Source organism: Chinchilla lanigera, unplaced genomic scaffold (assembly GCF_000276665.1).
Source record: "Chinchilla lanigera isolate Chin_1 unplaced genomic scaffold, ChiLan1.0 scaffold00008, whole genome shotgun sequence".
Taxonomy (NCBI): domain Eukaryota; kingdom Metazoa; phylum Chordata; class Mammalia; order Rodentia; family Chinchillidae; genus Chinchilla; species Chinchilla lanigera.
The window spans coordinates 4,708,985-4,733,105 of record NW_004955409.1 but is presented as its reverse complement, the minus strand read 5'-3'; the positions used below and the strand labels follow the sequence as shown (position 1 = coordinate 4,733,105).

Here is a 24,121-nt window from a genome sequence, read left to right as displayed (position 1 = left end):
CCCCATTCTGATACTACTACTACAGCTTCATTAAACCAGCGTTCCTCTCACTGCAGTAAGTCCACGAAGTAGCCCTTGCTCGGCCAATGGCTTATTCCAGCGGCCTTGGCCTTCCGAGGGAGTCAGCAGCTAACCCCAGGAGGATGGCATCCGGCGCGCTTCCTTGAGCAGCTTCTGAACAACTTGGGCATGCAGTGAGTTGACAAAGGAAAGAATATCAGCACTCCAGGGACAAACTGAACACCTTGCTGATTCCTTCTGACATCCAGGAAGTGAGATTCCCCGGACTCACAGGGGTTGAATTTTATCCAGCCTGGATTCTGCTTGCTACAGATGGAAAGAGGCTCAGGTTTGAATACAGTTTTTCTCCGTGTGAAGGGGGAAGAGGCCCTGTTGGAGCAACCAGGGATTCTAGGATCTCCCTCTTTCTCCACCTACATTCTCCTGCCTCTTTCTCCTCTTTTCCCCAGCTTGGATCTTCTAGTTCCAGTTCTTTTTCTTTTCAAGAGAGAAGCATTATCAGTCCACACCCTGGGTTTTGAAGTTGAAGGAAAGTGAGGGTTAAATTATTTTTTATAAACTCTCAAAGATAAACTTTCATGCCCACTCCATCCGAAGTATTTTAGAAGGAGGGGAAGAAAGCCTCTTACCTTCCACATGGGGAGGGGGAAAACTAAACGGAAGGGTTCTGAATTAGAAATTTTTTCAGATCTTCAGCTAATTGATTCTTTTAAAAATGTGTTTATGCCCTGCATCTCACCCAGAAAAGAGAATAAAAAAGTGTTTGTGTTAGCAGATCTTTATCTCAATTAATGAGTCATTAACTTAGCATGACTAACACGAGTGACAGCAGTGTTAGTAACGTTTACATGTTGAGTACATATTATTTAATGGGGAAAAATCTACTGGACACATGTGATGATTACTGGAAATCTATGTATAAGGAGAAGTGAGAAATAGCAGCACACGGTTCTAAGGGGGCCTGCTGGATGCTGACTGTGAAAACAGAGAGATGTTTCACGGGGTTGAAGTACTTTCTGTAGTCTCGGCGATTCTTCCTTCTCTTTTCTTTTTTCACTGCTGCCTATTTTCTTCTCCCATATCCCAGATAATTTGCAACAGATGGTTTCTTTGTATAGCTTTTTATTTGAATGCTGGGATAAATGTGGATGTAGCCCACACTATTTTCAATTGTAGAGTTTAAATAGTCCTCCCTGGGTAGCTTTTATATGTTAAAAATAAGTCTGTTCGCGAGCCTTGTGGCAGAAGGAAGCATGTATTTGGGGAAAAGTTCTACTTGTTCTACTTGTTCTACACTCGCTATGGCCCTTGCTCAGCGCAGACTTTTAAAAACTGCAAGCAAACAGGCTCATTTAATACTCATGATGAGCCGGGTGTGGTGGTGCACACCTATATTTCCAGCACTTGGGAGGCTGAGGCAGGAGGATCACTGGGAGTTTGGGGTCAGCCTGGGTTACAAAGTGTGTTCAAGGCCAGCCTGAACTGCAGTGAGACCCTGTCTCAAAAAGACAAAAAAACCAAACAAACCAAAAAAACACCCCGCTTCAAAAAAACCTGAAAACACCTCATGCTGGAAATATAGATACAGCCTATAACATTTTTTTTTAACAGGACCCACTAAGTGACATCTACATTTCCTTCTTTTTTATTTTTTATTTTAAAGAGAGTAGTTAACAAAAAAGAAAAAAAAGAACAACAGCAACATACCAAAATCACAGACATAAACAAAACAAAGCAAGAACATTAAAAGTGATACAGGGCTTCAAAACAAAATGATAGGAATTAACAGTGGTTGTTATATTATATACTGTTATCTTCAACTACATTGCTCAGATTATCAAATGTAAGAATGGAATTGTTCAAACCATTAAAGAGAATAAAAAATAATTATTAAATAAAATATTAGAGATAATACAGAGTTTCACTAGATAAGATGGTAGGAATTCACCAATGGTTGTTCCATTTCATACTGTTGTCTTCAAATCAGTTGCTCAGATTACCAGATATAAGCATGCAAAATTGGTCAAAATATAAAGAATTTTAAGCATTAACTGTTCCTTTCAATATACCATCAGACATCAGCAATACAGTTATTCCAGCTATTCTTCTATATACATATCTATATATTTATGTCTATCTATCTATCTATTATCTATCTATTTATCTATCTTTCCTTCTTTTTCTTTCTTCTTTCCCTCATCCCAGTCGTTCCTTCCTTTGAGCAATTTCTTTCCCTTTCTTATCATCTATTGTATATTTTGAGTTTTACTTACTCTTTCAGGTTCCTACACCAGGGAGACAATATGATGTTTATACATGTGGGTCCGATTTATATCACTTATGAGTATGGTCTCTAGTTGCATCCATTTACCTACAAAAGCCTCGAGTTTATCTTTTTTTTTTTTTTTTATAGCTGAGTAATACTCCATTGTATAAAAATACCACATCTTTTTTATCCATTCCTCAGTTGGTGGGCATTTGGGTTGTTTCCAAGATTTAGCTATAGCAAATTGTGTTCCTATAAACATGGGTGCACATATATTGCTGTGGTACGATGTTTTTAATTTTTCTGAGAAAATACTCAGAAGAGGAATAGCCAGATTAAGTGGGACTTCTAATTCTAGTTTTGTGAGGAATCTCTACACTGATTTCCACAGTGGTTTCACCAATCTACATTCCCACCAACAGTGGAATAGGGTTCCTTTTTCCCCACAGCCTCTCCAGCATTTGTTATTGGTTGATTTCTTGATGATAGCTATTCTTTCTGGGGTGAGATGGAATCTCAGTGTTGTTTTAATTTGCATTTCTTGAATGACTAATAACGTTGAACATTTTTTCATGTATTTATTCACCATTAGTATTTCTTCATCTGAGAAGTGTGTATTCATCTCAGATGCCCATTTTTGGATTGGGTCTTTGAATTTTGGGGCCCTGATTTTAAAAAATTCTTTATATGTTCTAGACGGAAGTCCTTTGTCAGAGGGGTAGTTGGCTAAAATTTTTTCCAAATTCATGGGTTTTCTTTTTTCTCTACTGGTGATTTCTTTTGATGTGCAAAAACTTTTCAAGAAGATGAGATCCCAGTTATTGATTCTTTGAAGTATTTCCTTTGCAGTTTGGTTTTTGTTCATGAACTCTCTGCTCTAGCCCTATGTCTTCAAGATTTTTACCTACTTTCTCTTCCAATGGATTTAGTGTTTCTCTTTTAATATTTAGATCTTTGATCCATTTTGACTTTAGTTTAGTACATGGTGAAAGACATGGGTCTAGTTTTAGTCTTCAGCATGTGGAAAGCCAGTTTTTCCAGGACCATTTATTAAAGAGGCTGTCTTCCTTCCATTGAACATGTTTGGCGCCTTTGTCAAAGATAGGGTGGCTGAGTGTATTTGTAGTTGTGTCTGCATCTTCTAATCTGTTCCATTGATTTTCAGGTCTTTTTTTTTTTTGCCAGTATCATGCTGATTTTATCACAGTAGCTTGTAGTATAATTTCAAATCAGGAATTGTGATGCCTCCTGCCTTTCCTTTGTTTCCCAGGATTGCTTTTGCTATTCTAGGTCTCTTTTGGTTCTGGATGAATTTTAGGAATGTTTCTCTAGATCTGTGAGGTATACTAATGGTATTTTAATTGGGATTGCAATGAATCTGCACAACAGTTTTGGGAGTAGGGCCATTTTCACAGTGTTGGTTCTTCCTATCCATGAGCAAGGAATATTTTTCCATTTTCTGAAACGCTCTTCAATCTCTTTGAGTACTGTAATTTTCACTGTGTAGAGCTTTCACTTCTTTTGTTAGATTGATTCCTAAGTATTTAATCTTTTTTGATGCTATTGTGAAAGGTGTGGTTTCCCTAATTTCTTTCTCAGTCTGTTTGTTGCTTGTGTACAGGAATGCTATTGATTTTTGAGTATTAACTTTGAATTTGGTTATTAAGTCTATAAGCCTTTTGGTGGAGTTTTTGGGGTCTTCTATGTAGAGTATCATGTCATCTCTGAATAATGATAATTTCACTTCTTCCTTTCCTATTCTTATTCCTTTTGTTTCTCTCTTTTGTCTAATTGCTCTAGCTAATATTTCCAGAACTATATTGAATAGGAGTGGTGACAGTGGGCATCCTTGTCTTCTTCCTGATTTTAAAATGAAAGCTTTCAAGTTTTGACCATTTAGTATGATGTTAGCTGTTGGTTTGTCATAGATGGCTTTGATCAGATTGAGGTAAAGACCATCTATTCCTATTTTCTGTAGGGTTTTTATCATGATATGGAGTTTATTGAAGGCTTTTTCTGCATCAATGGAGATATCATGTGACTTTTGTCTTTGGCTTAATTGACATGGTATATAATATTGATTTGCATATGTTGAACCATCCGTGCATTCCTGGGATGAATCCCATTTGGTCATGGTGTATAATCTTCTTGATGATTTATTGTATTCTGTTTGCTAGTATTTTATTGAGAATTTTTGCATCTATATTCATTAGGGAGATTGTAGTTCTCTTTTTTGGTTGGGCCTCTCTCTGGTTTTGGTATCAGGATAATACTTGCCTCCAGGAATGAGTTGGGAAGAATTCCTTCCCTTTCAACTTCATTAAAGAGTTTGAGAAGAATTGGTACTAAATCTTCACTAAATTTCTTGTAGAATTCAACTCTGAATCCATCAGGACCTGGGCTTTTCTTCATTGACAAGTTTTTTTTTTTTTTTATTACATTCTCAATTTTGCTGGCTGATATTGAGTTACTACATTTCACTCTTGAATTTTGAATTAAAAAAATTTGTGCTTCACGGGTGAAAAAGTTATTTGACTTTTGGATATTATTTTGTTAGTTTATTTTCGACACATAAAGGTTTGGGGTGGTTTGCAAACATACAATGTGTGAAGGGAATCTTAGGACCTCTGAATACATTTTGTACAAGATTCTGCACAGCTCAAAGCTGCACCACACTGAGTTCTGAGTCCTAGTGTTTTCCTCTTGTTTTAGGTATAACTAAGTGATCAAGTTCTTTAAAAAGAAATTTAAAGATCATTCAGAAAAATGGATTCAAACTTCCTACTGTGAATGAGTTACTGTATGCTAACTAGTAAAAAAGTATATTACTTCCCTTTTAAATGTGATTAAAGTCATTCCAGATGGCACAATATTCCTCTGGGCCGGGCTCTAATCAGACATCTCCAGTCCCCTCCATGTCTCTGTACCCCCTACCATATTGGCAGGAAAGCTTGTTTCCTCTGAGACTTGGGTAAGTTACTGTGCATTAGCAGAAGTACCTATGGGAGTGTGTGGGGTAGCGCTGTCAAAGGGCACAAGATGTAGTGGGACCAGAGGAGCGATGTGCATTTCAGGTGACAGATATGTCAATCAGCGTGATTCTATCATTCCACACTGAGTACAAATATGATGCCTTCATGTTGTCCCCTGTGGATATGATTTTATTTTATTTTTTTGGTACCAGGAATCAAACTCAGGACCTTGTGCTCACCAGGCAGGCATTTGTGCCACTGACCTAAATCCCCAGTCCTGAATATGATTATTTTAAAAGCTAAAATCAAGAAATGAAATGCTTATGGAGTTAAATTTATTTTTAAATGTACCTGTTCCATGAGACTAGTTTACATAAAGGCTGTGTAGTAAACAAATACAATACTATCCTGTTTTTCAGTTTATTGAAATGAAGGCATTTTCCAATAGAATGCGTGTGGCCCTGCCATCCTAAATGTCTGGAAAGAAAAGTAATTTAATGGAGGGCTAGCCAAACATTTCAAATAATGATTATCCTCAGATATCAGGGTATTATTATGCTTCAAATAACAATTATCCTCAGATATGAGGAGGGTCATGGCAGCCTCCTCCATGCCTACTACCTGTTGACTTTTTTTCTGTTGGCTCCTCCACTGTCTACAACCTTCCACCCAGGCCATGATGTTGATTATCCATCCAGAGGGGCATAATATCAATTTTTTTGTAGAGGTGCACTATTGTGGAGGTATAATGTCCACGTTTATTTTTTAGAATATTTCTATTGATGAGTTTTTAATTTTATGAGTTTTAATATTTTAAACAATTAGTACTTAAACAGGAAAAATACAAAAAAAGTCTTGAATTTTTATGTTTATTGAGTATTTATAAAAGCACCAAAATTTTCAACATTGACTTTTTGGTATACAAAGTCTAAAAAATAACACCAGAAATAAATTCCTATATGAACTGCAATGGAAATATCAATAGAACTCTACAAAAAAATACCTTTACTTCAATTGTCAAACCCAAGGCTGTCCTCACACATGACAACTGCATGTTCCATGTCACTTAGACTGATAGCACATGTGCTTAACTTTCCTTTCCTGTGTGCCTTGTCACCTCTCTTATTTTTATCTTTTGTCAAGAGCTTCCTACTATATTGTACAATGTGCACTTAGTAGGAAAATAAGATATTAATAAAATATCAAATGTGTAATGAGTGCTTAGAATAGACATCAACATCTTCATATCAGCTGTTTACTTGTTTACAAAACCTAAAAGAAAACATCAGAAATAAAAACCTGTGTGAACTACAACGTAAAGACAAACAAAAGTCCACCACAGAAATAATCTTTGCTTTAACTGTCACACCAAAGGCAGTCTTCACACATGAAAACTGCATGTTCCATACACAAATATCACTTACACTGATAGCATGTATGTTTTGTTTTCCTGTCCTTTCCTGTAGGGCACAGTTGACATCCTCTTGGTTTTCTTGTTGTTGTAGTAGGTCTTTGTGATGCTGCACCTGTTAGCTCACCAGTGTGCTCCACAATTTTTTGTGTAGTTCCCTGGGCAGAAACCTTTTGTTTTTCCTCTGCTGTCAATGATCTCTTATGAGCTCCAGTCCCAATCCCAAGAAAATTTCTCTGTGATATTTTGTGCTTGTTATTTTTTTGTAAACTATCAAACTATGCCATGCATGTTTAGGATCAAGTAAAACACCATTGGCCAATGCTTTGTGTTTTGAGTGACATCATAGTTGCTGGATAACTCAACAACATCTACTCCACCTCTGGTTTTGTTGTAGAAAATTAGCGTCTCAGGCTTCTGTTTTATTGAGGTTTCTCTCAGTATTTCCATCATGGTGCAATGTTGATATCAGTAGTACCAGTTTGTTTTTCTTTGCTATACATGAGGCCAATATATCTTTCTGAAATGAAAAGATTATAGTACAAAGATCTCTGTTTTGTAGTTGTGCCTGCATCTTCTAATCTGTTCCATTGATCCTCAGGTCTGTTTTTTTTTTTTTTTTTTTTTTTTTGCCAGTACCATCCTGATTTTATCACAGTACCTTTGTAGTATAATTTCAAGTCAGGGATTGTGATGCCTCATGCCTTGCTTTTGTTATCCATGATTGCTTTTGGTATTCTACGTCTCTTCTGGTTCCAGATGAATTTTAGGAATGCTTCCCTAGATCTGTGAGGTATACTAATTGTATTTTGATTGGGATTGCATTGAGTCTGCATAACAGTTTTGGGAGTAGGGCCATTTTCACAGTGTTGGTTTTTCCTATCCATGAGCGAGGAACATCTTTCCATTTTCTAAAATCCTCTTTGAGCTGTTTTTTCAGAGTACTATAATTTTCACTGCATCGCTCTTTTACTTCCTTTGTTAGATTGATTCCTAAGTATTTCATTTTTTGGATGCTATTGTGAAGGGTGTGGTTTCCCTAATTCCTCTCTCAGTGTGTTTGTTGTGTAGAGGAATGCTACTGAGTTTTGAAACACTCCACCAAAAGGCTTATAGATTTAATAACCAAATTCAGTAGCATAGTTGAATACAGCCCTTTGTTTTGAAGTTGCAACATTTCATTTGGAATTTCTGCTGTGTTCCTGCATACAGTTCCTATGCTGGCCAACTTGTGCTCTGTTAGAAAATGTAGCATCAAAAACTGATAAGCCAACAGTTGAAGGTCACATTCTGATCAGTTGGGTGATGAGAGCAACTAAGCCTGTTCACAACATCCTTTGGTTTATTACTATCTGAATAAGGATTTGGTGGCTGAGCTCCAGGATAAACTCAAAGCATAATAAGTCTTCACATCTACAAGGCCATAAATTTGTATGCCATAGTTTGAACATATTTCAATTCCTGTATTTTGGGAATATACCTCTTGAGCGTACAGTGACCATGAAATGTTGCAAGATGTTCATCAATAATCATGTATTCAGATGGTGTGTAAATTGCTTGATAGTTACCCACAAATTGCCTCAACAATGAGCATATAGTAGCCAGTTTATCAGTTCTTTTTCTTTCTTGGTCAGTGAGTTTGTCATTAAACCTCAGGTAATTTTGAAGGAAACCAAATCTCCTCACTGTTATCATTATTCTACAAACCTCAAGCCCACACCTATTGATTTTCCATAAGTCTTTTACATTCCTGTGATTACCATAAGAAAGCCCTGCTAAGTACAGCAGACATATGCATGCTTTCAGTTCAGCTAGTGAGGTGTCATAATAAATACAGTTTTGAGTATGACTAATGTTGCATACAGAATGTTTTACTTGTATTTCAGCATTTGTGTATTTCACAACATTTTGTAGCATTTTATCTTTTACAATTTCCGACATTGAATGGTATGTGGCATTCCATCCAGTAGGTTTCATTTTTGCCAAGACCCTCACTATATTTTTGGACCCAGTTCTAACACTGGAAAGATAGAGGGAAGAAGTGTTTGGGAAGGTGCCACAAATCTTCTATAGTGGTGAGCTCTATCCTCTTTCAATCATATGTACCATGAGTAAAAGATATGTGAGTAGACTCCATATGAGATGTTTTAAATTTATAAATTACATATACATTAATCTGTAGTAATATGTTACATACGTTGCAAAAGACATGACATCTATAAATAGAAAAGATTGAGATGAAATAAAAATATTTTAAAAACAAAATTTAACTTAATTTACTTATTAATGGTACACCAAAACTTTTTGTACCTGAATTTGAGCTTTATACTGATCTTCTCAGTGAGTTTTTAAATGCCTTGCTAATTAAATCAATATCATACTATCATTAGTTAATATCAAAAACTAAAATATCCATTTAGCATTGAATTCACTGTTTACAATAATGATGTAGACATCTATTTAAATTTTATGGAATTTTTGTTTTTAATGTTTTTGTCATATCCCTTAGTAAAACTGATGGGAGAGGAGCTCTTTCAATGCTTTCTTGTTTTTAAAAATTCATTCTGGCATTATAAATATTATCATCAATCCAGTCTGTTTTCAGGACTTTTTTCAAGCTCCTGTCCACTAATAAGTGTTTATTAGACGATAGAATCTGCCAATCTGTTTCATCAACCAAGGAAAGCAGTCGTGTATTATGATATTCAGAAAAGGAGAGGCCCACACTACCCGTCATTATGTCCCTACATGCGCGCATGAGGGCTGGAATACTAGCTGAGCAAGGAAGCCCGTTCATGAAATTCTTGTAAAATGAAACTTCTTTTTTATTTTTAAAGATAAAATAGATCTTATAAATAGTAATCCTAATATTTTTCCTATATGAAAAGCTGAAATATGCCAATTTAGAGACCACTGTCCTGGACCCCCTGGGGTCCCTTTGCACCCCAGGAAAGCCTGGGCCAGTGTGAGTTTCACAGAAGGGCTTGGGGGCATCCGGAGATAAAGGTCTCACCCCTGCTGCAACCATGGAGCTCTAATTTCATTTATTTATTTCATACATTAAGCTTTCTGATACATTTTCATCTGAACAAAGGACCCATAGCTACAACCTGCCTGAAACTCCTCCCTTTGGAAGCCCACACCCAACAATTCTGACGAGTGGGTTAAACTGAACACTGAACAGCAAGTTGCAAAGACAGCATTTTATCAGAGAACTAAATATATCAATTATTAAGTTCCTGGGTTTTATGTGTATTGTACTTTTCTTACCTGCAAAATCAGCCTCAAATCTAAAAAGAAAAACAGTTTAACCATACAGGTTACAACAGATTTGGGCATAAGTAAATAGGACCTAAATGCATTGGTAAAAATACATTTTTTTTTCTTAATTGAGACATTTAGTAAGTGATTTTCAATATTTTAGAAACTGATCATATTAAAGCCAAGCTGTAAAAAAGGATATGGTTCTTGGAGTATTTCAGTGAATTTAATCTTCTTTTGCTTTGGGGTGTTGGAAACACCCTCTAGTTCATGCATCTTAAGATAATATAAAATCACTGGACTCTGACCACCAAAATTGAAGAGAATGCGGTAAAACTCAGGACCAGGGCTAGTATAGTGGGACTGAAGAAAAAGAAAATAAATCAAGTCAGCTATTTTGCATTTTTAAAGAACTGCTAATTTCAATTGCCAAGTATAAGTAATATTAGTATTAAATGTATTTAAAATACATAAAAGTGTATTCTACAGAGCATGTTCTTTTTGTTGTTGCTTACTTTCTTCTTCTCTTGTTCAATCAGTGCATAGTGTTCCTAGAAGTCAGCTGGTCTGTCTGGCAGGTGTGCGCACGCTTGTCACATCCTTCACGTTGGTCATTTTCAGCTCACTGCCTTCTCGGCTCTGTGCTCAGTTTCAAAGTGTGTAATATATTCTAATCACACTCATGCCCATTACCTTTCCTTCACTTTCCTCCCCTCCCCCTTATTCCCTTCCTTTTCTAGTGAAAGTTCCCCTTCTACTACTTTTTGTCAGCTTTTTTTAGATTCCACATATTAGGGAGCACACATAGTATTTTTTGGGGGGGGTCTGGCACAAAGCATCTTCTTAATTAGAGGAATTTATGAGTACATGCAGTCAGGCTCTTCTAGTCTCTTGATTTATCATCGATCTTGAGTACAGGTCAGTAGAGATTATTCAGTATAATAATGGAGTAAAAAAAGAAGAAAATGAACAAAGCCAGAGAGAGGGGAAAGAAAAATTGTAATGATATAATAGTCAACACTTTCTAATTTTATGAAAAATGTATTCAAGAAGTTCAATGGATTTTAAGCAGGACAAATTCACTATTCACAAAGTATTTAAAAAGAAAAAGGAAGCTTCAGTAGCAACAAGAGAAAAACAACTCATCAAATATAATGAAATCTCAATAATTAAGCTATTAGCTTAATATCATAAAAAAGGAGGCCAGATACAGTGGGATAACATAATCAAAGATCTGACCAAGAATTCCATGTAAAAAAACCCAGCAAGTACAGTTACTCCAAGTATCCATTATTCTAACAGGGGATAAGATCAGTATAACAACTATTCATAAAGATAAGTTTTCTCTCAATGTTTGTAATGCTGAAATGAGAGATTTATTATTTACTTCACTTCTTATAAGAATATATGATTTTATTTTATGAGCTTTTATTGATACATAAGTTTCTTTACATTTCTTTTACTTTTGTGGTCACTTTCCATGCTGTAGATTTTTATTTTACACATAATATGTGAGTGATTACAAATAATGGGAATAATGGGACTGTCATAAACAAAATCAATTCTTGGATGGTGGAAACCTAATGTCAGTATCAGACATGCTTTCTATGTCTTAATGTCTTATGATAATCTACATCAGACTATATCTAGGCTGACTGTTAAGATACACACAAAATCAGCCAGCTGCAGTTAGAATCTGACATGTCCTCAGAAAGCTTGGTCATCAGCCTGTGGTGCTATGGGGAGGTGGGGGAACTTTAGGGGGTGGGGCCTGATGGGAGGAAGTGAGGTCATTGGAGGTGGGCCTAATGGAAGGAAGTGAGGTCTTTAGGGACAGGGCCTTGAAGGGAATAATGCGGAGCCTGAATCCTTCCAGCCTTCCTTCTCTCTCTGCTTCCTTCTGCCATGTGTGAACAGTTCTCCTTTGCCATGAATTCCTGCCTTCCCACAAGTTTCTGCCTTACCACAAGCCTGAAGCAACAGGCCTACTGACCATAAACTAAAATCCCCAAAAGTTTGAAACAGAATCAGTCTTTCCTATTTTTACTTTTGTTTTTGTTTTTGTTTTTGAGACAGGGTCTCCCTGTGTAGTTCAGGCTGGCTTCAAACTCACTATGTGGCCAAGGCTGACCTCAAACTCATGGTGATCCTCCTGCTTCAGCCTTCTGAGTGCTGGGATTACAGATCTGTGCCCCCATACTTGCCTTAGTCTTTTCCATTTTTAGGTTGATTATCTCAGGTATTTTGTCAGTGATGCAAAGCATGGGCTGATTAACACTCAACTCGAGCTCAGCTAAGACTAAAAATTATCTTGCCTGTCTAGAGAGATTTTTGTGACTCTTTTCTTGCTTCTGCCTTGGATAGTGTAAGATAAACATTATCTTCATAAAATTTTAGAAATAGGTATTTTTGTTACCTTTCTGCAGTTGTCAGTTATTAGGAAACCACAGTCAGGACTCCTTTCTCTATGAGGATCATGATTTTATTTTATTTTTTTATTTTTTATTTTTTGGTTTTTCTCCGGTACCGGGAACCGAACTCACGACCTTGCGCTTGCCAGGCAGGCGCTTTTGCCGCTGAGCTAAATCCCCAGCCCGAGGATCATGATTTTAAATGTTCATTCAACCAGGTAAGAGCAGAACTAAGTATGAAATACAAATTCAGTGTTTTGTGAGAAAACAGTCTTTTTTCAAATGCTTTAATGCAGTTTCACATTGCCCAGAGAGGGCCTTGTTAGAGCCCCTCCAAAGAGCCAAGCCAGTGAGCAGAAACCCCGAGTGCTTCCTTTCACCCCGCAAAAGATAAAGGCAGAAACCTGTCAGAGCACTATAAGATTTCATAAACAAGACTTGTACAGTCAAGAGGTAACAGCAGTAAATTTGAAAAGCTAAGCAAGCTTATAAACTTGAGAGGACCACAAGGGATGAACTAGAAAGTCCAAAGGGTGGCCTTGGTGCCTACTATATCTGTTAGCTTACTAACGGATAATTGCAGACACTGACTGAAAAGCTAGGCTTTGATTTTTGAGGTTTGAATGGGTGTTCTTCAATGCTCATGTCCAATGTCACACTCAGTGATAGGGACCCATAAGCACCCATTTGGCACTCAGACAACTTTGGTGCTTTGAAAAAAATTCTTTATGTTGAGCTGAAATCTGTCTCCCTATAGCTTTCCATTCTTGGTATAAGTTATACTTTTTTGTAAGCACTCAGAAAATGTTGAATTCTGATTTTCTACAGTAGCTCTCTAAGTATTTGAAAACAGTATGGCTTCCAGAGTGTTTTCATTACTAACAGAAATATCTTTGAATATTTGACCTATTGTGTAAGCAGATTCCTTTGTCATCTTATTTTCTGTTGAAAACCTTCTGTTTTTCCACAATGCTTTTCCAAAGCATGTTTCCAAAAATGGGCACAATATACCAGTTACTGTCCAATCAGCCTAGACTGGATCCTGTGTGTGATGCACTAAATGTCTGCTCCTCCCCGATTCACAACCACTGAGATGGTTTGGAGTGGGGCCTTTGGACGTGATGAAGTCCTCCAGGATGGGACTGTGGTCTTGACACCAGAGCTCTTTATCTCTACCACGTGAGGTCACAACTAAAAAGAGGCCATGTGCGAGCCAGGAAGAGAGCCCATCCCAGAACACCAAATGGACAGCTCTGTGCTCCTGGATTTTGCATAACCTCTAGTACAGTGAGAAATCAAGTCCTGTTGCTCAAGCTCCTTAGTCTAAGGCACTATTTTTTCATGGCACTTTCTATGGCACCCCAAGGTGCATTATCCAATGGGAGGAGGCTGTGATTCAGCGGGTTTGGTGTCCTACTATGGGTGCAGCTTCACTCGACTTCCTACTGGAATGGTGCCCTCTGAAAATGTTTAGTCAGCCCACATTCACCTGTCCTTATTTCTTAGTGCTTACTGAAGATTAGATACATGTTTGTATCACATTTCCCAATATCTAAATCTAGCAATCTTATCCCAAGAGAAAATTGTGTGATATTGTTATCCAAACTGGATAGATCATCAGTTCCTATCATAAGTACTTGCAAAGCACCCTTGGCTGCATTGTGAAAATTAAAGAGGTAGGAATTTTATAGAACTGGGTTATTAAAAACCAAAAAATACGTGACTACTAATGTTCAGAAAGTAGATTTTATATAGGTATAATTTTTGATTTTAAGTAAAAATTTAAAAATTTTTTATTGGCTGTAACTAGATAAATATGATTATATCTTATCAAGAAAGACTGTAACAGACCTAAAACCTAATTATCTAACAAAATTGAGGGATCAAATTCAGAATTTCAAGCCAATAAGCTCACTAACACTGTTGCAGCAGAAGACGGTAAGCCTGTGGAAGCTCCACTTGCAAAGCACCTTAAAGAACGCAAAGAAGTGAAGCATTTGAGACTCGGGAGTAACCCTGTCTATCTACCATGATCCAGTATTCCAGAATCATGGCTTAAAAATGAGTCTGAGTTGACCATTGTGATACTCTTCCAAAACTGTCTCAACTTGAGTGATTGCTGAGATCACAGGCCTGTGAACACATACAGGAAGGCTTTGTATGTTAACCCAAGGAGAAGCAGCATTGTGAGGAAAAGATAAATGCTATGATTTCTCTTCATTAGAGATGGGGATATTTCAGAAGAGAATAAGACTGTAATATTAAGATAAGTCCCTCTGGATAAGTCTCTTTTGATCATGGTATTTTTTTCTCTAAAGTGGGTGTGTAGTGTGTAATAGATGGTATCACCTATGTGAAGCTGGCCAATTCCAAGTACAGGGCAAGTCCAATGAGAGCTTTTTCCACTAATGACTTTCCTCCATACCTTTGCTGTTGGCCCGCATATGCCGGAGTCTTCCTTGAATGAGGACATTGTGTATGCTCTTGGATTCTTTAAAATTTTTGTCATACTGAAGTCAATACCTAAAATGGAAGATAAAATACATGTACACATTCTAGTATGTTTTTCCTTTACAAAAAGTCATTTATTTATTTATTTATTTATTTATTTTTTTTTTTTTCTGGTACTGGGAATCGAACTCACGACCTTGCACTTGCCAGGCAGGCGCTGTGCCACTGAGCTAAATCCTCAAAGTTTATTTATTTATTTATTTATTTTTTGGTCCTTTACAAAAATTCATGATACTCTTTTTTTTCCCTTTCTGTCTAGCAATGCACACTAAACTCGGAGAGAGTCCAACATGGGTGAGATGATTGGAAGATGGTTACAGGTTGCCCAGCCAGAGAAAATGAGTATTTCATTTCACATTTTTATTGAATAAGCCTTTAGAGTTTACAAAATCCACGCAATTACATTATCTTATGCCATCTTCACCGTTATGGTTTGTGCCTGGATGTCCCTCAAAGCCTCATGCAGTCATGGGGCAGGCTTCTAGAGTTTATGATTGATTCATGGCCATGTTGGGATTGTGGGTGTGAGTGCTACACCCGGCCTGGAGTGGGCAGTTTGCATACAGTGTAAGAGAGGGAAAAAGGCTGCTTGCTGCTGCTCCTCCCTTTTTCTCTTGTTGCTTTGCTGTTTTCCATAGCCATGTATTGTTGCCCTCTGCCATGAGCCACCCTGCCTTGGAGCCAGCCACGTACGGACTGAAACCTCCACAAACTCAGCTAAATAAGCCTTTCCTTCCTTAATGCTGAGTATCAGGTATTTTGTCTCAGCAACAAGAGAAAAGTAACCAAGACACTCACGAAATTATCCTGTGAGCAAATAACATTTTCCACAGTTTGCAGCCCAGGAAAGTCCATGACTTGTTAAGCCATCATTTGTTCTGTGGTGGAGGGATAGAGAAGTCTAGAGTTCTTCCATGACTCTAGTTTAGCGTACTGAGAGGCTGGGGGGTCTGTGTGTCAGAACCCCTCTTCCCCTATTCTGACAACGCATCCAGAAAAAGAGGGTTGGTGATCTTCCCTTCCAACTTGCATGAATATGCATGAGGAGCCAGAGGGAATCTTGCCGAGTTTTGAAAGACAGACAGTTACATGATTTAATCAACCATGTCAGTTGCCCTAAGGGTACAGGGTAAGTGTCAAGTGTACCTTAACACAGCACAGAGAAGGAGCGTGATTGGAGAGTCTCTAGATTCTGGCACTGATCATCAGTTACCAGAGAAACGACTCAGATCTAAGGAGTGCAGAGTGGGAGACGAGCCTCTCGAGAGTTCGGGAGAGTCACTTGAGCCTATTTTTGACATTATATATTCAGAAATATTAGACATCAGCCTGAAATACTACAGGCAGAGTAAAGGGCTGGTTAGCAAAGGAATTACACTGTAAATTTTAAGTAGAAACAGCAAGTTGGAATTAGATGATAAATCATATAATTTTAAAAGTTTTGCTAGATTTTGAATCATTCTTAAATACAAATTTACATGATATTAATTTCTGGTTTCCTATGAATAAGTACAATTTTATTTTATTTTATTTATTTATTTTTGAGCAGCCAAGAACAAAACTGCCATTTATTAAGATTCAACAAAGTGTTGCACTTTTGAAAGCAACTTTTGGTGCACGTTCTCGAATGACCACATTCCATGAAGAAAAACAGTTAAGAGCCACAAATTTGTTCTTTAATCTCAGAGCTGCAGACATCTTAAATTCAAACTCAAAGGGCAAAACAAAACAAAACAAAGGAACAGGAAAAAGAAACAACAAAAAGTGAAAACAGCAGATTCTTCCTCCCCCAATTTTAAAACATCTGGAATTTTTCTACAACTCAGTGCTAAATGGCAGCACGGCAAGCTGAATGTCTGCGTGCGCACACAGCACATGCACACGCATGTATTTGATATGTGCACATCAAGTGCGCAATGGCAATGAGATGCAATGGAACTTCTAAATCGTGCCTACTACAGCCACGCTAAAAAGCCTACTTTTTAGACCATCTGACCTTGGTTTTAGAATTACTGTCAACAGAACGTAATATACATTAATGGCAGGTGCAGACTCTAGGCTGGGAACTATAGGCACAGGAGGAAGTAAGAGCTAGGTGAGGAGCACAGAAATTCAAAGAGGCAAAAAAAAAAAATCAAACAAAAATCGGCACCCTCCCCAAAGCCCCAAACCCCACTTAGGCACAAGAGTAACAACAATATTAAAATGATCGTCCTATTCCCTGCTTCTCTCTAACCCAGTGATTCACTCTAGGGAAAATGCTACAGTTTTCCTGTATTTTCTGTTCTCAGCACCTGCGAAGCTTGGGGCGCTTGCCTGAAGATGACTCCCGTAAAGCTGTAAGAAACCGTTTCCTCACTGTTTTCATTGTCTATTTAAACTCCCTAGTGAAAAAAATTCAAGTGTTATTCTACCTACATTGGGAAAGTTTCAATTAAATAAAATTATAATTCTCCCATTTTTGTTAGGAATTTTATTCCCCTTATTTTTTTATTTTAAAAATAAGAGAACAAAAACATATTAACAAAAAGACATCCATTTACAAAATAGCACAAGAACAACACAAGCAATACTGAGTTACAGACAAGGAGACAGGAAATTAACCATGGCTGCTGCATTACATACTGATAACTTCACAGTGGTTACTCAGGAAGACAAATGTAGACATGCAAGACTGATCAAATAATGAATCGTTTTACTTCCCTTAAAAAAGAGACATTTACGCAGCTAAGCATGGTCATCTCCCTCTACTCTTGCAGTTTTTGATAGCCTTTCTGAAATGCAAATAAATCCTACAATATTTCTTGGCAAAACTAAGCTCAGGTAAAGTAGGTCATATACAATAAAATAATAATTGAATGTAAAAACAGAAATATCATGACTCATAGATCTACTTTAGAATATACCTAATTTGAATAAAAACTACTCCAGAAAGAGACTTCCATTTAGCACTGAAATGCAGCGGGAAATGAAGGAAAGAGAAAACTCAGGTGGCCATTAAGCAAAATGTATGTGATGTGAGCAATGAGAAATAAAACATGAATGCGATGTTCTCTTAGCAAAACATGAAAATGATGAGTATTTCAAAGAAAGTATTGCATGGTGACAAGCATATTCTTACTTCTTACTCTATGAATTTTCTTGTGCCTCCCTGACCTTTTTCCAGATCCTTGTTCTAGTATCCACCTCCCAAAACCCTCCAGCATCACCCTCTGCAGGCCCAGTCACTGGCTTGTGCAGATGGTAGAACCCAGTGTGCTACACGTCTCTATAGCTACGCACAGAGCCATCCTCCTGTATCTCTGTAAGCAACTTCTGGTTTAAACAGGCAGACTGAAGCACTAGGAGTTCACAGTGCTGTAAAGTAAGATTAAACCGCTTCTCCTAGTGATGTGATGTTAACACAAAATGGAATTGTAAATAACTTTCCACAGAGATTATAAAGGTAAGGGCTTTGCTAACTATGATGTGCTGTGTATACGTAAGTTGTCATAATATGTTGGCTTTCACTAGCTCCGAGCTGAACTTAGTATATCCAGCGACGTGAAGCTCTTGTGTTATAAAATAGTGACCTGAGTCATATTTGCTTCCCAAGAAAAGTGCCACTTTGTTTTATTGTGACATTTTGGGCAGGTTTCCTTTTCCTGTCATTTCTTATCATGAATTATATTGAATCTTGAAGGACTAACTTGTTGCTCAGACAAGTAATAGGTACCAGAAACAAGTGACTAGCTTCCTGAGTATTTCTAGAGTTTCTGTATAAAGACCAAAGAAGCAAGTATCTGAATAGGAAACTGGGTATTTATGAACAAGACTCTGGAGCCAAAGGTTGCAGACTTGCAATAAAACAGATTAGGATTCAATCACAGGTGATGGTGAGGAAAATTATTGATCCTTTTTAAATCATTCTTGTAGATTGGAAATTTTTTAAAAATTTTAAACCAGTGAGTGGATTCTGAAGCAAAAAAAAAAAAGGAACATATGTTTAACACACACAATTTTAAGGATCAAAGTTGTTTCTTTTTCAAGGAAATTAATGGAAAAGACCCTGACATATACGCTGGGATACAAGTGTGTTTCTTTTTTTAAAGGAAGAAAGGTTTATTTTGGCTTATGTGGAATGCAAATTCCTAATAACTTTAAGATCATACCATTAAGCTGCTAAAATTTTCTAGAATCCTGACTTAAGAAAAGGAGCTAATGGCTTCATGAAACTGCTAAGATCAAACAGAATGAGAATTATTATATGGGACTAAATGAACTGATGAAGATGATGCTTTTATGAATTTTAACTTGAAATTTTGTAGTTTCTTAATGGTTTAATTTCCAGATCTAAAACTTTCTCTGTGGCTGATATCAGTTTAGTAAATTATACTTTTGTAAACAGAATCTAAATACTTTTTCTCCCTATCTCGTCCATCAGGATTAGAAAACCATCATTGAATAGTCTTATTTTAGGATAACACATTTGTTCCATATGTTCTATAAGAATCTGTTTTTTTGTAGCTGGACCGAATTGGAAAGACTGGGTATGTTAACAGGCTCTGATTGCACTGTCATATTTTCAGACATGAATCGTCAGCTTTTCTTCTGATTCAGTTATGAGGATTGAACCCAGGACCTTGTGCATGCCAGGCAAGTGCTCTACCACCAAGCTAGCTCTCCAGACCCTGGGCAGGCAGCTCTAAGAACTAAGATGGACTTCATGGAGCCCATAAAACTGGCCTGGTACCTTGAATACTTGCTTCCTATACAGGTTTCCTAGTCTTGTGGTATGTTTAACTGTCACTTCTGATAGGCTCAGTAACCTCAGAATATTTGGGGGACTTCAATCTGAGTCAGGCCGAAAGTTTCCAAACTAATGCTTCCAATGTTCTCTCACCTTTCTGACTTGGATTAAAACAAAACTTGAGTTTTTGGTGAAATGCTTCAAGCTGAAGCTGCACGACTTGATGAAGAGTTTGGAGAAATCACCCCACAGCTGGTGCGGGAACAGTGTTGAGCCTGTTGTTTGGCCACTCAGAGGAGCTCAGCAGGACATCTGATTCATATACAAGACAGGGAAGTCTGTCAGATTGCCTCTGCCTTGTCCCATTCCCAGTGAGCATGCTTTGAACCCAGCATCTAGAAATCTTTTCATGTGGCTGTGTTCCAGACTCAGAAACTAGCTTATGGCCTACTCCAAATATTAACCTTAATTTTTCTTTTGTTGCTATAGAAATGCTTCTTATTAAGTATCTATTTGCTTACACCGTACAGAAGCCTAAGTGAAATTTAAAAAAAAATTGCTTAACATTTGGTTAACATGTATTAATAGTACACATTAATGGGGTTCAGTGTGATTTTTCAATACATGCAAATAGTGCATGCATATTCATATGTATGGGTACTGGTCAAACCCACCTCCCTTTATTCAAGCCATCCCCCTTCCCAACTGCTAGGAGTCACTATCTGACATTCAGGTCAAGTTTTAAAAACTTACCTACATGAGAAAACACATAGTTCTTGTCTTTTTGTGTCCAGCTCATTTCAATTAACATAATGTCCTCCAGTTCCATCTATTTATTGCAAAGGACAGGATTTCATTTTTGTCTGTGGCTAAATGATATTACATTGTCTACATATAACACATTTTCTTTATCTGTTCATCTGCTGATGGGCACCTGAGTAGATTCCTTATCTTAGGCATTTCCTTTGGATACATACCCAGGTCATACTCGAGATCCACTCTTTGCCTTTTGAGGAACTTCTGTATTGTTCCCTATAATGGTTGTCCTAATTCACATTCCACCAACATGTGTGAGAATGTTTCCCCTATCCTCACCAACACTTTATTTTTATAATAGCTATTCTAATTGTGATAAAAATGTGTCTTATTGTAGTTTTGATTTGCATTTCCCTGATGGCTAATGTGAGTATTTTTGCATAAATTTGTTGCCATTCGTATGTGTTCTTTTGAGAAGTGTTTATTCAGATCACTGGGCCATTTTAAATTGGATTACTTTTTTTGTTATGTTTTTTGTTCCTCACGTAACCTGGCTATTAGTTTCTTGTGGGATGTTCTGCACTCCGTTGATTATTTTCTTGAAATTATTTTCAAGCGTTTTAACTTGATGTAATTCCATTGGTCTGTATTTGCTTTTGTTTTCTATGTTTTTGAGTTCATTTTCAAAAAAGTCATTATCTATATTAATGTCTTGAAGTGTTTGTCCTTGTTTTCTTTGAGTAGTTTCATAGTTGCAGGTCTCGCAGTTAAGTCTTTGATCCATTTTGAGTTTGTTTGTGTACAGAGGGAGACATGGGGAGTTTTAGTCTTTTGCATAGGGATATCCGGTTTTCCCAGCTCCATTTATTGAAGAGGTTGTCTTTTCTTCAGTGTATGCTTTTGGCACCTTTGTAAGAGTTAGCTTTAGATGTGTGAGTTTATTTCTGGGATATTATTCTGTTCCATTTGTGTGTGTGTGTGTGTGTGTGTGTGTGTGTGTGTGTGTGTGTGTGTATGCCATGATCATGGCTCACTCTGTGCTCTGAAATCAGATATTGTGATGCACCCTGCTTTGTTCTTTTTGTTGGAGATTGCTTTGGCTGACTCAGGGTCTTCGGTGCTTCCATATGAGTTTTACAATTGTTCGTTCTAGTTCTGTGAAGAATGTCATTGGTATTTTGATGGGGATTGCAATGAATTTGTAAATTGCTTTTGGTAATATGGGTCACTTTAGCAATATTATTTCTTCCAATCCATGAATATGGGAAATCTTTCATATTTTTGTGTCCTTAATTTCTTTCATTAGTTTAAAAAATTTGCATTATAGAAGGCTTTCACTTCTTGGTTAAAGTTATTCCTAGGTGTGTGTGTGTGTGTGTGTGTGTGTGTGTGTGTGTGTTCTTTTTCTTTTTTCTGTCTATTGGGAATGAGATTGCTTTCGTGATTACCTGCTCAGCCATCTTGTTACTGATGTATAAAAATGCTGAGTTTTATATATTGATTTTGTATCCTGTAACTTCATTGAATTCATTATCAGTTCTAATACTCTTTTGGTAGAGTATATATAATCATATCTTCAAACAAAGTTCCTTTAACTTCATTCCTTCTATTTGTATGTCTTTTATTTCTTTCTCTTGCCTAATTACTCTGGGTAAAGCATTCAGTACTGTAATAAGTAAGTGTAGTGAGAGTGAGAACCCTCATCTTGTTCCAGATCTTAGAGGAAATCCTTTCAGCTTTTTCTCATTTGGTATGATGTTGGTTATAGATTTGTCATATATAGCCTTTATTATGTTATATGACCTTTTCATAGCTAATTTGTTTAGGTTTTTTTTGGTACTGGGAATTGAATGTTTAGAGTTTTTATAACCAAATAACACTGGATTTTATCAAATGCTTTCTGCTTCTATTAGATGATCATATGATTTTTTATTCTTCATTCTGTTGATGTGATGTATTATCAATTTATGTATATTTGACCCTACTTGCCTCCTGAACTACATCCAATATAATTGTGGTTAACTGGTCTTTTTGATGTACTCTAGGATTTTATTTTCTTGTATTTGTTGAGAATGTTTTTCACCTGTTTTTATCAGAGATATTGATTTTTGTTGTTATTATGTCCTTGTCTAGTTTTGGTATCAGGATAATAAGTTTAGGAGGATTTTTTCCCTTTAAAATTATTTGGAATAGTTTGAAAAGAATTCACATTCGTTCTTATTTAAAAGTCTGACAGATATCAGCAGTGAAGCCTGCTGTGAAGAATTTTCTTTGTTAGGAGGTTTTACTACTGATTTAATCTTACTACTTATTGGTTTGTTTAGGCTTTTATGTGTTCACTGGTTAATCTCAGTAGGTGACTTATGTCCAGAAATGTGTCTATTTCTTCTAGGTTTTCTAATTTTTAGTATACAGTTTTTTTTATAATGACCTTTAATGATTCTTTGTATTTCTGTAGTATTAGCAGTAATACTTTCCTTTCCATTTATGAATTTATTTATTGGGTATAATTTTCTTAGCCTAGCTTAAGTTTTGTCAATTTTTTGTCTTTTCAAGAAAAAAACCCAGCATTTTTGTTTCATCAGTCTTTTGTAGTTCAGTCTCCATTTTAATTATTTCTGTTCTCATCTTTGTTATTTCTTTCCTTCTACCAATTTTGCGTTTGGTTTGTTCTTGCTTTTCTAGGTCCTTGAGATGGATGTTTAGGTCATTTATTCGAAATATTTCTCTTTTTGATGTAGACGTTCATGGCTATAAATTTTGCTGTGCTTCCACTTTCATTTGTTTAAGGAAATTTTTAAAATTTCCCTTTTGATTTCTTCAATGACCCCATTGTTCATTTAGTAGTATGCTGTTAAGTCTCCAAAAATTTGTATAGTTTCTGAAGTTTCTTTTGTTATTAATTTCTAGTTTTATTCCATTGCAGTCAGAGAAGATATATATTATGACTTCAAATTTTTTAACTTGTCGGGATGTTTTGTGGTCTAATAGTCATTATAGACAATGCTTTATTGGCTGAGGAAAAGAATGCATATACTGGCACTGCTGAACGAAATAGTCTGTCAGTTGTAAGTCCATTTGAACCATACCATAACTGAACTCTGCTGTTTCTTTATATATTTTCTGTTTAAATGATCTGTCCATTAATCAAAATGCAGGGTTAAAGCTTTCCACCATTAAATGTATTGGATCCTATGTCTCCTGAAATGTTTATTTTATAAAATTGTGTACTCTGGCATTAGGTGCATATTTACAATTATTATATCTTCTTGTTGAATTGTTCCTTAGATCATTATATAGAAACCACTTTTTTGCTTTTTTTTTTTTTTGGTTTTTGCCCTTAAATCTATTTTGTTTGATGTAAGAACATCTTTTCCATCTTTTCCCTTGAGGACTGTGCATGTCTTTACTGGTGATGTGAGTTTCTTATAGGAAGTATATCATTGTGCCTTGTTTAATGTCTGTTCAGCCAGTCTTTATCTTTTAACAGATATGTAAGGATGTATACTGTCATTCTGTTAACATGCTTCTATTTGTTTTGAATTTCATTTGTTCTGTTTCTTCTCTTATTGTTCATCCTTGTGGTGTAGTGGTTGATTATGTTAATATCATACTTTAGTATTTCTCTTGTGTGTCTACCAGTGGGTTTTATATATTCACTTGTTTTCATGATGATACCTTTCCTTTTGATTCTGGATGCAGGGTTCCCTCAAGCATCATTCTTTTTCCCTTTCCTTCTCCTCTAGGCACCCACAAAATGAGGCTTTTAATTAAACTTTTTAT

General features: G+C 36.5%; 1 protein-coding gene across 3 annotated transcripts in view; it reads right to left on the bottom strand.

Moving 5' to 3' along the window:
- Positions 1-24,121, bottom strand: part of Fam227b (family with sequence similarity 227, member B) — a 200,449-nt gene that overhangs the window by 35,905 nt on the left and 140,423 nt on the right. For all 3 annotated transcript variants that reach the window (XM_005376688.1, XM_013510294.1, XM_005376689.2), the window contains exons 12-13: positions 14,768-14,865; positions 10,134-10,294 (exon numbers count right to left, since the gene is read on the bottom strand). In XM_005376688.1, coding sequence (XP_005376745.1) covers positions 10,134-10,294; positions 14,768-14,865 — 259 coding nt within the window. The remainder of the gene's footprint in view (positions 1-10,133; positions 10,295-14,767; positions 14,866-24,121) is intronic.